This window comes from Bidens hawaiensis, unplaced genomic scaffold, assembly GCF_021521415.1.
Source record: "Bidens hawaiensis isolate Kalapana, Puna unplaced genomic scaffold, B.hawaiensis_p1.1 tig00022913_1, whole genome shotgun sequence".
Lineage (NCBI taxonomy): Eukaryota > Viridiplantae > Streptophyta > Magnoliopsida > Asterales > Asteraceae > Bidens > Bidens hawaiensis.
The window spans coordinates 2,769-18,124 of NW_027493587.1; the positions used below are offsets into that span (position 1 = coordinate 2,769).

Sequence of the window (15,356 nt, forward strand, 5' to 3'; positions counted from 1 at the left end):
ACTTTAAAAGTTTTATTATTTTCAAAAAAAATTATATTTTAGTTTTCCTTAATTTCGGGACGAAATTCCCTAAAGTAGGGGAGACTGTAACATCTTGGATTTTTCAAACCTGTATTCCTTTACATAAACCGATCCGGGAACATTTTCGGATCTTTATTAGTAATCAATCAAACAATTTTAAGTGATAAAGATGTACATTTATATTTTAAACCCTTTAAGTTCTTAAAGTTGTTCATGTTTTGCTTTAACTTTAAATTAATCAAGAATTAAACATTTTAGATAGTTTAGGGACCATTTTTGCCAAAAAAAATGAAACTTTCCTCATGACTGCCAGAGCGCTGCGCGGTGGGCAAGCCCCCTTGTGGCCGCGCGCCGCTGTGGCCTCCCTGTGCATATAGTTTCTTTCTAGATTGCTTCCTAGTTCGTTTTTGGCCCGAAATCGCTTATTTTTGGAAATAAAAATCAAGTGAATTAAGCCTCAGAAATCTCCCATAGCCTAAGTATATGTCGATGTTCATTACCCCTTGCCCAAGAAAAAATTTTACTGGTTAATATATTGATTTGGCCATTTAATACTTATTCGGTTTCCTAAACGAGTAAATTAACTAAATATAATTCGTTTTTGTTTATTCTATATAAACTAAGCATATTTCTTTTGCCACAAACTTCCCTAGACCTTAAATAAACATTTCCCATCCATCACCTCCTCTAACCTTCATCATCTTCTTTGGTTTTGCTTATTTGATTAAAGATACAAGCTTAATCAGTTGACTTTGCTTATGCATCAAAATTTGACTCATCTTCTTAGTTGATCCTTTCACTTTTCGGGTAAGTTGTAAATTGTAAAATCATTCATAGATATTCCCTAGTCAATAACCTTCAATCAATTTCAGTGGTTGAAGGGTGTTGACTAGTCAATTTGCTTAAACCCCATTAAAGGGTAAAATAGTCAACAAGTTTGACTATTCGTTTTCTCATAATTCTGGTCAGAACCGACATTCGGTCCAGGAGACTTTTATTCTCGTAACAAAATTTTAAAGCTACTGATCGAAACCCGACGTCCGACTCGCTTTTCGGATTCTGGTCAGTACCGACTCGCTTAAATCTTTAATTTAACATAACCGGAGTTCTAAACATCCGTTTGGATCGATTCCGGCGGCAACGAGCTCGGTTTTTCTCATATTTTCTTATCTCAATGTTTCATGTTCAGTTGGTTTGTTTCATTCGACGCACTAGGGGCCGACTCGCTTAATTATTAACTTGTTTATCATTATATTTATTCGCTTGCCTTCGATTTAAGGCGAGTTTTATCATTCCACTATTTTACTAAGTTTTCACAAGTTTTGGGGATGCATGCTTACATATTCCTATTTCGTATTATCTATATATCTCAAAAATAGCAAACGTGTAATTGTGTGTGATTAATCAAATATACTTGTTACGTGCTTACTTGTTTATATGCGCATTCGTATTTTGGAGAGGTCCAACATATTCTCATTTATAGTATGGCCATTACTATTTACCCGCGCCTGATTCGCTTTGCAACCGTCTTGTTATTTGCTCATGGTTGATTTACCAACGCGTGATCGATTGGCAATGGTTAATTGACACCTTACTTGCTCATGGTTTGATTTATTTACCGCAATTTATTACGTTTTACTTATTTCATTTATTTATTATATTAATATGATATCATTGCAAAAAAAACTGGTGATAATCTCACTCAACATGTGTTGTTGACAAACTCTATTTTCTACGCATATGCATGTTGCTTTTGAATTGAAGTTTGACGTGAAAAGGACATCTATTAAAGACCATAGGGAAACTAATGAAGATTATATTCATCTTGACTGGATTACCTTTTTTAAATTATTTATTTGTGTTTTGAATATTTGTGCACTGTATTTAGAAATAATTAACTTAATAGATATTTCCACATTTTATTTATGATAGTATCTTCGAGCTGTGAACAATCAGCTCACGCCCCGGCATTTCTGCCTTAGGTTGGGGTGTGACATGTATGCATACTCGTAGGTGAAGGAATTGTTATACTTAACTTTAGTTAAAGATGTATATCTAGAAAGAATGTGTGTATATATTAATTTATTAATATATACTGGAATGTTAGTTGATAGAACAGAAATAGTTCGGGAGCAAACCCTACTAATACTTATGTGGAATGTGTAAATGAATGTAAATGTTTATGAATGCTATGTATAGAAGAATGGGTATATGTTCATACGTAGAGCATTCGGGCCTCATGCATGCACAATAAATTAGGATGGCAAATCCCTCTAAATTTATATGGCTTGGTTATGAGCAAGGAAAGATGGTTTGGTTATGAGCAAGAATAGACGGCTCGGTTATGAGCAAGAATAGGAGGCTTGGTTATGAGCAAGAATAGGAGGCTCGGTTATGAGTAAGAATGGATGGCTCGGTTATGTGCAAGAATAGGTGGCTCGGTTATGAGCAAGAATATGAGGCTCGGTTATGAGCAAGCGTATATGGATATAGTTATGGAATGATCGATAGACAGGCATAGAGTCAGTAAATAATGAATGAGAAAGATTATGTTATGGATAAATGTTTGAAATATGCGAATTATTTATAAATCGCATGTTATGAAAATAAAAAAAAATGTTAGAACTCACTCAGCGTATAGATGACTTTTAGTATGCATGCAGGTATTTTTTATGACGGGGAAAAGCTTTGGTTGCGTGCGAGGCTATCCATACGGAAGATCTAGCTAGAGATAGGAGTATTATGTAAAAGTTTAAATTTTTGCTACAAATTGTTCAGGCTTCCGCTGTCACGAACTATGTTTATGAGTAAATCCAACATCGAATGTAAGGCTATCGGGATTGGGGCCTTACATCCTGCGAGCTTCCAACTTAAATAAGTGGCTTGGCACTAGAATAAAGAAACGTGTTTTGTAAATTATGGTTTATCCCTATAAAACCCATGTTTGTATAAAACTGTAATTCTAGTTTATGAAATAAGAATCATGATGTTTTATAACTCTGATCATTTTTCCTAACTACGGTTCTGATGAAATATTTCACTACAAATTATTTTAATAAACACCGATACCACCACTCAATGTTCACGGCTCCCCTCCCGAGACATAGGGGTTGGGGGTTGTAACATCCTCCTCCAACACTTTGTTTGATTTACTTGGAAAAACATGTTCATCAAACCGAACATCCCTTGAAAAAACTATTTTTTGCTTATTAACCTCATTAATTTTGAAGCCTTTGGTTCCTGAAGGGTAACCTAAAAATATACGGGCTTCCACTTTTTCTCGAACTTATCCACTCCCTTTTCGGTGCTATGATAATAAGCTAGACAACCAAAAATTTTCACGTGTTCATTATCATAGTTTAGATCGAAAACAATTTCATGGGGCGATTTATTTATAATCATTTTTACGGTAATGGGTTAGTAATATATGAGGCTGTTAAAATAGATTCTCCCCAAAATCATGAAGACATCTTAGGTTCGAATTTTGATGCCCTCGCTGTTTCCAGCAATTGGCGTTGTTTTCGTTCCACAACACCATTTTGTTGCGATATATGTGGGCACATGGTTTCAAGTAAAAATCCTTGTTCGGTGGGTGTAGAAATTAATCACATGGTTGGAGGTGAATTCACCACCATTGTCACAGCAAACACGTTTGATAGTTTTATCAAATTGGGTTTTAACCAATTTGTGAAAGTTTATATGACAGTCACTCACCTCATGTTTGTATTTTAAAATGAAAACCTACACTGTGCGACTGTAATCATTAGCGATGGTAGGAAAATAATTTGCTCGTGTGATAGATGGGGTTCGGTAATTTCTCCAAGTATCACAATGTAGGAGCTTGAAACAATCCTTAATGGAACTTAAAGTAAAATGTGACATGGCAAGTTCAGCTTTAGCACATGAGTCACAAACACCATTGTTGATATTCAAAGAATTGTTAATAAAAAAATTAAAACCAGAAGGTTTGTCATTAGAGGCATGCCCCAAACGTTTATGCCAGATACCAAAAGTGACTGTCGTGGCGTTCCTCTTGCTTCCCACCGTGCTCATCTAATAGAGTCTTTGTTTGTATTTACCCACCCCAATTAACCTCCTTGAGCTCAAGTCTTGCATCACATAAAAAATCAGGAAATAATGTTACAATACATTGCAAATCCTTTGCAAATGACTAATTGATAAGAGGTTGCAAGTAAAGCTTGGGACGAGTAAAGCATCCTTGATATGTAATCCGTTAGGGAGAGTGCATGACCATTTTCCTTCCTTTGGAATGGGCGACCAGTTAGGTCTGCCAACAGGAAACTCACATGCTTGTTTAAAATCATTATTTAACTGATCCAACCTTTGAGTTATGTGATCGGTGGCACCCGGTTCCACAAACCATTTTCTGTCAGTTTTGAATTTATATGTCATGTTTGCGACGCGCGACGACTCTTTCTTGTCGCAGTACCTTTAGCTGCGAACATGCCAAGAAATGTTGGTATTGCTCGTTGTTTAATCCGGGTACAGGGTTGTTCTTGTTAGCCATGGAGGTATCGATCAAATAAATGTATGTTCACAAAATGCAAATATCTATTTGAGAAAGTATATCATTCTTGGAAGTAATTCAAACAAAAAAAAAAAAAAACTCACGTGCAAATATCCCAAGCTAATTCGAAATGTGGAGAAAATAATAACACTTGGAATCAATTATTGAAGCAAATACCCCTAAATTAATTATTTGAAGCACAAATGTGATACGTCGATCGAACTAAAATGAGGATGGCGGCTAGGGTTTGATAAGAGAGCTTGGTTTTGCTCTTATGCCATAATAGTTTATGATAATCTGTTTTCTTAATTCATCATAAAAATATTATACAATAATAATTAGAGTTTAAGGAAAAGACAAATAAAATAAAATAAAACCAATATATCTTCAAATATCTTTTCCTGTAAATAAGTACTACAATTTTAGGATATATATTGTGTTCAAGTTTTCCTAAGTCCTAACAAACCCTGACTAGTTTAGATAAGCATTAGTACAGGCAGTGATGCATGACACGTTACCAAGCACTTTTTATTCAAAAACTCCTGTCAGACAATGAATGAGATGATGCAGTCTCCATATATTGTTGGCCACCACCTGCACTACCATTCCGATCAATGGAGCCTAACTATTGTCCTTTTCCCTCCACCCATCCTAGCCAGAATCTATCTGTACGCTGCCTTATTCGATAGGCCGAATTCACTAAACCTTGTGGCTCCTAGGTTTCTTGTGAACTCGATGTAGTTTGGCTAATCTACGGAGAGGCTAGCTTCTTATTATATATTATATTTAAGTTAACAAATATTGCGAATTCCCCTTTAATTTATACTTGTTTGTCTAGTAAAGTGTAACTCTGTTGTTATTTGTGGTGGTATGAATATCATCAGTTTTATCATATTACAACTGTGTTTTTAGCCAAGTGTCTTTGTTTGGTAATGTAACCCTTCAATGAATCTGAACTCTCTAGATCTATTTTTTGACTTTGATTCATGAATACATCAAATGTGGTCCAATTCCTTACCGACATATTGTAATTAGTAAATGTTAAATGTAGTTATTAATATTTTTTTTTAGGGTTTGGTTGTATATAGTCTAGGGGCCCAAAATAAATTTCTCTAGGTTTTTTTTTCTTTTTACTTTTTCTTTTTCTTGTATACATAGATGGTCCCATCCATGGTAATTTATTCAGAAGTAAATAGGATATGATACTTGAATCTTGGTTTAAGTGTCACAAGATATAAATTGGTCAAAATGAAAACAACATGGTAGATTACATTGTGGGAAAATTGATCTACTAATTAATGTACCAAAATTAGCTAACCTAGTTTCAAATCTTGCTACTCATTCTAACTAATTTTGCTAATATTTCTTGAGCAGCCAAAGTTTGAAGATGATTATGACCAAGCATAACTGTCCTGATACTAATACAAGTCCTACACAATTCTTCCCCGTTATCAAAATAACCACCTCTCAACAACAATTTAGCTCTTGTTTCCAATAATGTAGCCTTCAAAAGTGTCACATCTTGCCAAACATATTCATCAATTCTTTGATGTGAATTCATCTTATTTTTCCAACAAAGTGACCCATGACACCAATCTTGTATTTGGGACACAAATGATTTCTCCACTTCTTCAAGAACATTTGTGCAAACTTTTAGCAGCTCCAAAGATGAATTGCATCTTGAAAATGTGTTAAACGCATTGATTGCTAACGGGAGTGCAGTTTTCTTGATGAAAAGAACCATGTCATGGGCTTTTAGTTGGACCAACGGGGGCTCGTTTTTGTACCCGAATACAAGAAAAGCAGAAGCCCAAAGATGGTCCGAGTTTGAAACTGGGCTTCCTAGTTTTCTAACGCCTTGTAGCGTTGCTTTTGCTGCAAGTAAACCGCCTTTTAGCTTTGCAAATGTTTGAGTAATCGGGTGGAGTAAAATGTGGCATCCAGGGTGTCGGTTTGCTCTTCTTGCAAGCCCTAACTTGACCAACACTAGAGCCGAATCTTCTTCACTTCTACAAGTTTGACTTGTTAAAAACCCTGAACAACAAAACAAAGTCATGTTTGCACACTTGGCCCATTTCTTGAACCGGTTGGCCGAACCAGCTAAGCTGGTTGCAGCCGTGGCTAGTAAGTTTGCTGACACTGGCAGTGGTGCGAACCATGCACTGACTAGAAGCATCTTCGAGACAAGAACATTTCTCGTCCCATTTTCTTGTAAAATAGTTATGCAAAAGATCAAAACTTTGAGTAGAAACTTATTATTTCCCCAAAACACTTCATCAAAGTAAGATGAAAACTCCTCTAAACCAATATTATTTATAGCTTCAAAAAGAGTCGAAGGCGCGATTGCGAGCTCAGAAATTAACGACCCGATCACCGACAACCCAAAACTCGATCTCCCCAACTTCTCATCAAATTTTGCTAAAATTTCAACTTCTTGACCCGGGTATTCTTTCTTTCGTCTTCCTTTCATTAACAAGATTGCCTCTTTTAACGGAAACGGTTGAAGTTGCATTGGATCAAAGCTCATAACTTTTTGTAACCTAGTTGTGATAATAACATGTGATCCACCCGTGTTTCTTGGTATCAAATCATGCAAATCTTTTTCGGTTTCAAGATTATCGATTATCAATAAGTACGGCATATCGCGAAACAATTCCCGTTTTACCCTTTTGAAAGCTTCTGATTCTTGCTCATCAAAGCTCCTTATCCTCCCTCTTTCTTTCTCTTCATCTGCACTTATATCCAACCCTAAGTTTAATGACAAATTGAATATATTCTGCCTAAAATATCTTTCTTCACCACCTACCCATAACACCATTTTGTATCTTTGACAATATTTGTGTGCAAACTCTAATGCCACCTCAGTTTTCCCCATTCCTGGACCTCCATTGATGCACATTATGCTACTTCCAAGATTCTTGTATTTCCCACTCTTTGTTTTTTTGTATTTTGGTCTTTTTATTGAGTTTCTTGTACCAATTTCTAAAGTTATCAACTTTCCATTTCTGCCCCCATCACCTTCACTTTCTTCATCTGCTAAGCCTTCTGATGCCCCTTGTGTCCCTTCTTTCCCGCCATTTCCAGCATTCTTGCATTCGAATTCCCGACACCCGAAAAATGCTGCTTCGATTTCCGCGAGCTCGCCCTCTCGGCCGACGAAAATCCGGTTTTTCTGAAATGGGATGTCGTCGGTGTTTTCGGCTTCTTTTTCTTTTTCGGCTACACTCATTCTTCCAAGTCTGCCCCTCAAGATCCCAGCTGTTTTCGACACGCATAACCGCCAGTTACCCGCGTGTGCTTCGAGTTTAAACTCGTGTGACCGCGTTAACCCTTCGATCACTTCTTTCCCTTCTTTACTATCCGGATTCTGACCCAAAAGATTAACAACTTCTGTGAAATCAGTGTCAAAGAATAATGGTATCAGATTCTTTTTTTGAGCAAAGAATCTAATTTCCTCTAGGGTTAGGTAACTCAACAGGCTATCTTTAGTAATAACCACAACTCCAAATGTGACTGAACATATGATTCTGTCAGCAATCTCATGACTTTGAGAGTCTGAGTATTTTGATCTGTCAGCAACAAATGATGCAATGCCTTGAAGCTCAAGTTCTGACTTGACCCATTTACAGAACCGGGTCAAGTTAGGGTTTTGCCCATGGTATCCTATGTAAACATCACAGCTTCTCAGTTTTGCATTGGCTGGAGACACAGAACCTTTTTGGAAGGAAACCCTAGGGATAGCGAATGAGAATGAGACACGTGGCGCTGTTGTGGTGTTAAACTCATAGGATGGTGGAGTGTGGGATGTGCTTGGGATGTCATCAGTGCCAGAGTTGGAGTAGGATAGAGGAGTGGATGGTTGAGTGAAGGTGGTTGGTGTGGTGGTGCTTGTGGTTGTTTCGGGGTGGTTCGGGTCGTCTCCAGTGGCTCGAGGCGATATGTAAGGCGATTGCAAGGCGGATACAAAGGCGGAAGATGGTGGTGAGATTAATGAGGGTGAGTTATATGGGGAGGATGATATTGATGTTGCTGGCACAATGTTGGTTAATATCTCTTTTCTTGGTTTTTGAGTGGAGTTTGAAATTTTGATGGTGAGGTTTGTGGTGGTTGATGGTGGTGGTATTGGTGGTAGTGGTTCTTGATTCATATTCAAATAATATGTTCAAGAAATCTTGTAAAGATTGGATTTTTATTCAAGAATCACAATCACATCAAAAGGGTATGCCACATTTTTATCAAGATTGAAAGTGGGCATGCATCAATGTAAGAAATCTTGTAAAGATTTGATGTTTATTCAAGATTCATAATGGCATCAAAAGGGTATATGCTAAATTGGCAAAATATTCAAGAAAACATATTTGTTATGAAGATTGAAAGTGGGAAAGTAAGAAAACTTGTAAAGGATGAATTTTTATTCAAGAATATCACAATGACATCAAAAGGGTATGTGCCAAATAGCTAAAATCATTCAAGATTGAAAGTGGATATGTGGGAATCAATCAAAACCAGAAGTTGCATACCAGTTTTTGCTCAAATTTATGGTGACACAAGAAGTTAAAAAAGGGTTCAAATCTATGGTTGTGATTGTGACTGTGAATCAGAAACTGTGATGAATGCAACAGTGGACTTTTATGTGCAGGAAGAGGAGGTTACTTACATACATGTGAAATAATACTTGAAAGCTTTAATTTGTGGGCCTTCACTAGTCAGATCTCACAAGTACCACCATTTTTAACCCTTCACATATATGAGATGATTGAAGTGCAATATCTAAAGCTGAAGGTACATGTTTACCTATTTCTCTTTAACGAAGATGTATGGGAGCAGATGGGTTAGATTCACAAGGTTTTGATTATATAAAAAATTTGTTTAAGTGGCTTTAAAAAAAGCTGCAGAGAGTGGATTATGGTATAAACAAACCATTTTCATTGGAGTTGGGCACTTTCTTTTTGTTTTATGTGCTGTCCAGATTACAATTCAAAATCTTGGGAAATTACTAAACTATGCACATGTTTTGACTGGAATCTAACATGGGTTTTGCCCAAGATTGGTCAGAAAAGTAAATTTTGAAGATAAAAGAGGCTTTTGGAGATGAAAGCTCAGAACTTGTTGGCAATGGAGATCTCTAATTAATTAATTCTTGATAATAATATAGTCTTGAAATTAGTTGTTAATGTGCTAGATTCTTTAGCCAGGCAGGTCCAGGTCTAGGGTAAATGTTAAAAACCTTGCTCCCCTTTGTCTGACATGTATGGTGGCAATAATGTTTCTGAATTTGAACATATCTTAAGCATGGGTGTATAGTTTACATGATAAGAAATATTTCAAAAAAAAAATAATATATATAGCAGTCTTGCATTCCAGATAGCGCGCAAATGCCAAGGGGCACTCCTTAAAAATACCTTAAGTGCCCAAATTAAGTCAAACAATGTGGTAGTGCTACTATTTTTTTACCCTAAAACTACCCTAAAGTACCTATATTAAATTACTAATTGCGGTGGTGCTCCTGAACTACCCAAAGTACTCGAATGCATTTTTCAACACAACATAATTGTTATTATTGAGTAAAACCTCATGTTCGTTGTAACACCCCGACCAAAGGCGGATTATACATCGGGGCGCCACATATTGTTTCATTACTCGTGACACTATTGGGTGTCAATATTTAATAAATACGTTCATTCGCGCACGCGCAAAGTAGACATAAGATAACATAAATCATCATAAATCAATATATTATAAATCATAAAAATAAAACAGCAATAACTTGTCTTGATACATTTTAATCTAGGTCCAAAATAAAGAAAACTTCCTATGTGTCCACAAGCTCCAAAACAGCTACTGCAACCCTGAACATGTGTTAAAATAAACGTCAAACACTTGCGTGTTGGTGAGAAATCAAGTTTAATACAATACATAGATAACAATAAAATCTGCGCGCAACATGTGTATGTCTGGTTTTCAACAAGGGTGTAATCTGATCGGGACCAACTCTAAGATTCATAAGACTGCCAGTGCTCACAATTGAGCTCACAAACAAGACTAACTGTGCATGTGTTAACAAAAGAGAAAATCATAAACGATAGTTCTCCCGTGTTCATCTAATGGTACCATGAAAACTGCGGAATAGACCGACAAGACGGTTAATGATCCACACATACAAATAAACAGCCAAGTCTACGTCCTCAACACATGGGATACTGCGCGACTAAAGTTCATAAACAAGTTTAAGACTCTAAGTTTGTATGAACACATGAACATCCCAAAACATTAAAAGCAAAAAGGGATTAGGTACGAGATTACTCACTTGATAAACGATGCGGTGTAAGATAAAGCAAGAACCAACTTTAAACAAGCACAAGTTAACCTATAAATAAGATTATTGTTTTAATGATTTGTTTTAAGTCTTGATTATAAGTTAGCATAATTAATAAGTAAATTATTATATATAATATATATTACCGGAAAAGCAGGGCAGAACGGGGAGGAAGACGGAGGCAGAGAGGAAGACGGCAGAGAGAGCAAGGAGCAAGAGAACAGGAGAGATTAAGTGTTTGTGTGTGATGTGTTATGAAAATATTATTATTATTTATAGAAAAACCCTAGGGAACACAATCCCTAGAAAAAGGGGAAAAGATCTCAAAAAGTAAAAGATTCCAAAAGCAAAAGATATGGAAAGATATGGCAGCTGCAGGGGGCAAAGGAAAAGCTGTCAGGGAACAGTAAAAAAAACATGGGCGGTTCAGATAAAGGTACAGGTCAAGCATGGCAAAAGCAGATCTCAAAAGATTATGTCAGTCACTTTTTCTGTCAACCAATGGGGTTGGTGCGCATGCTGCGCCGAAAGTAACTTTTCAGACATAAAGCAGATTAGGTCAACAGCTCAAAAGATAAGACAACTCAAAAGCAACGGCTAGCTTAAACAGAAGAAAACTCAAAAGGGTTTGACGCGAGAAGGCTGACACAGAAGGTCAAGAGAGCGCGAGCGCGAAGGCAGACAGAACTAACCTTAACGCGTCGCGGAAAGAACTACCATTTCTAAGCGCGCCGCGGGAAGAGTCACATTTCTTAGCGCGCCGCGGGAGGAACTAAAATTCCTAGCGCGCCGCGGGAAGAACTATAATTCTTCGCGCGTCGAGGGATGAACTACGATCCTTAGCGCGCTGCGAGAAGGAACTACAAATCCTTAGCTCGTCGCGGGAAGAACTACCGTCCTTCGCGCGCTGCGAGAAGATTTACAATTCTTAGCGCGCTGCGAGAAGAGTTCGTCTCGCGTATTGCTGAAACAGGTGGTCTTCACGCAGGATTCCTTGTAAGGGGTGTGGCGCGTGGAGCTGCGCAGACAACCTTAGGCGGGAAGGAACAAAGGACAAGCAAAGAGTTAGAAGAAAAAGAGGGAAACAAGGCTAAAGGGCGGGACGGCGACAAGAGGGAAAAGAAGGCGGAAAGAGAGAAGGAGAGGGACGGGACGGCGGAAAGAGAGAGAGAAAGAGGCAGGAAGGAAAACATTATTATTATTAAAAGTAAAATATAAGTATAAATAAATATTAAATCATAAAAGAAAGAGATCGGGTCAGAGAAACGGGTACCTGGGTCGGGTCGGGTCGGATCGGGGCAGATGTCACAGTCTCCCCTACTTTAAGAAATTTCGTCCCGAAATTTATCTCGAAGTAGGTTGCGCAGAGAACAGGTGCGGGTACTTGATCTTCATTTGATCTTCCCTTTCCCATGTAAACTCGGCTCCGCGCTTGGACTCCCAACGAACTTTCACGATAGGGATGCGACTGCGCTTGGTTTGCTTAACCTCGCGATCCAAAATCTCAACAGGCTTCTCAACGAAATGCATAGTTTCATCAACTTGAACTTCATCAAGTGGAATGTGAAGGTTCTCGTCAGCTAAACACTTCTTGAGATTGGATACATGGAACGTTGGATGCACATTACTGAGCGCGGGCGGCAGGTCAAGTCTGTAGGCAACTTTTCCCACACGCGCGAGAATCTTGAATGGTCCAACATAACGAGGAGCAAGCTTACCTTTCTTCCCAAAGCGGACAACACCCTTCCAGGGCGACACTTTGAGGAGAACAAGATCACCAACTTGAAATTCGAGAGGCTTCCGCCTACGATCTGCGTAACTCTTCTGTCGGCTTCTGGCAGTCAGCAGATGATCACGGATCTTGGCGATTTTATCGGTTGTCTCTTGAACAAGTTCGGGTCCTGTGATTTGAGTTTCACCCACTTCGCTCCAACAAATCGGGGAGCGGCACTTACGACCGTAAAGTGCTTCAAATGGGGCCATACCGATACTGGAATGATAGCTGTTATTATAAGAGAACTCGATCAAAGGCAGGTGTGAATCCCAATTACCTCCAAAATCAAGAACACAAGATCGGAGCATATCCTCAAGAGTTTGAATAGTTCGCTCAGACTGACCGTCAGTCTGAGGATGATATGCCGTACTCATGTCCAAGCGAGTTCCTAACGCAGATTGGAGAGATTTCCAAAAGCGAGATATAAAACGGCCATCGCGATCGGATATGATGCTCAAAGGAGTACCATGGCGGCAGACAATTTCCTTGACATAAAGCTGCGCGAGTTGCTCAACACGGTAGTTTTCACGAATGGGCAGGAAGTGAGCAGACTTAGTCAATCGATCCACTATTACCCAAATGCTATCATGTTTGCTTGCTGTCAAAGGTAACTTGGTAATAAAGTCCATCGCTACACATTCCCATTTCCACGTAGGAATTTCTGGTTGTTCGAGCAAACCAGATGGGCGTTGGTGTTCAGCTTTCACTTTAGAACAAGTCAGACATTTAGCTACGAACACAGCAATATCCTTTTTCATACCAGGCCACCAATAAGTTATGCGCAAATCCTTGTACATCTTATCAGCGCCGGGATGAATAGAATATCGAGATTTGTGCGCTTCACTCAGGATATCAGCGCGAAGATTCTCATCAAAGGGGATCCAGATGCGATTGAGATAGCAGAGAATTCCACTCAGATTAGGGACAAAGAGTGCTTCCGCGCCACACGCTAACTCGGCGCGAAGATTACCATTACTGATGGATGCGCGCTGCGCGTCACGAATACGCGATTCAAGGTTGCTTTGAATCGGCGCGAAGTGAAGCTGGGTGCGCGGCAAGATACAGTTAAGCTGGCAGGGTTTTCGGCTGAGCGCATCGGCTACCACATTAGCCTTACCAGGATGATACCGGATCTCACAATCGTAATCGCTGATGAGTTCGTTCCATCGGCGTTGTCTCATGTTAAGTTCCTTCTGATCAAAGATATGCTGAAGGCTTTTATGGTCAGTGTAAAGGATACACTTAGTACCATAAAGGTAGTGTCTCCAGATCTTCAAGGCAAAAACAACTGCACCAAGTTCGAGGTCGTGAGTTGTATAATTCTTTTCATGAACCTTAAGTTGCCTTGATGCGTAAGCGATAACCTTGCCTCGTTGCATAAGAACACAACCGAGACCTTGGTTGGATGCATCGCAATACACGACAAAATCATCATTACCCTCAGGTAGCGCAAGAACAGGAGCTTCACACAACAGACGCTTGAGCGATAGAAAGGCTTCTTCTTGCTTCGAGCCCCAAATATACGGTTTACCTTTGTGCGTCAGAGCTGTTAAAGGCAAAGCGATCTTTGAGAAGTTCGAAATGAAGCGCCGGTAATAACCAGCTAAGCCCAGAAAGGAACGGATCTCGGAAGGAGAGGATGGCGTAATCCAGTTCTTGATTGCTTCAATTTTGGATGGGTCGACATGGATACCCATCTTGTTAACAACATGGCCAAGAAACTGTACTTCATCCGACCAAAATTCACACTTGGAAAGCTTAGCATAGAGCTGCTCGGTTCGAAGCTTTTGCAACACCAACCGAAGATGTTGCTCATGCTCGGCCTTGGTCTTAGAATACACCAGAACATCATCGATAAACACAATCACGAATTTATCCAAGAAGGGCCTACACACCCGATTCATTAGATCCATGAAAACGGCGGGTGCGTTGGTTAAACCGAAGGACATGACCAAGAATTCAAAATGGCCATAACGAGTTCGAAAAGCAGTCTTCGGAACATCTTCATCGCGGATGCGCAACTGGTGATAACCGGAACGGAGATCGATCTTGGAAAAGCAAGAGGCACCTTGGAGTTGATCAAAGAGGTCGTCAATACGCGGTAAGGGATACCGGTTTTTAATGGTGAGTTTGTTCAACTCGCGGTAATCAATACACATGCGAAACGATCCATCTTTCTTTTTAACGAACAACACCGGAGCACCCCAGGGCGAAGAGCTAGGGCGAATGAATCCTTTAGCAGTCAACTCTTGAAGTTGGCTTGCCAATTCTTGCATCTCAGCGGGTGCAAGACGGTAAGGAGATTTAGCTACGGGGGAAGCACCAGGGACAAGATCAACACGAAACTCGACTTCACGAGCGGGAGGGATACCAGGAAGATCATCAGGAAAAACTTCAGGGAAATCACGCACAACAGGGATATCGCGAAGCTTCTCTTCTTCAGCAGGTTTAACCACATGGGCTAGAAATGCAATACACCTTTTCCGCATGAGTCTTTGGGCTTCGGCGCAAGACATAAGTTTAAGACCGCGGGAGGGTTTTTCGCCGTAAATGTGAAGATCACCATTTTCTCGAGGTATGCGAATCATCTTCTTGGCGCAAATAACTTCGGCGCGATTATGCGTAAGCCAGTCCATACCAATGATAACATCAAAGCTTCCAAGAGGCATAGGGATGAGGTCAATCAGAAAATCGTTTTCGTTAAGGTTAAGCGTGCA

At 39.2% G+C, this 15,356-nt stretch overlaps 1 protein-coding gene across 1 annotated transcript; it reads right to left on the minus strand.

Annotated features, from left to right (window-relative positions):
• Positions 1 to 5,866: 5,866 nt before the first annotated feature.
• On the minus strand, positions 5,867 to 8,735 carry LOC143566560 (uncharacterized). The gene has a single exon (XM_077053229.1). The coding sequence runs from the start codon at positions 8,694 to 8,696 to the stop codon at positions 5,874 to 5,876; it is 2,823 nt and encodes a 940-aa protein (XP_076909344.1). The 5' UTR covers positions 8,697 to 8,735; the 3' UTR covers positions 5,867 to 5,873.
• Between the last annotated feature and the right edge of the window lie 6,621 nt (positions 8,736 to 15,356).

Bases quoted from the DNA above. Each gene is read 5' to 3' on its own strand.
- LOC143566560 (XM_077053229.1), bottom strand. From the start codon at position 8,696: ATGAATCAAGAACCACTACCACCAATACCACCACCATCAACCACCACA.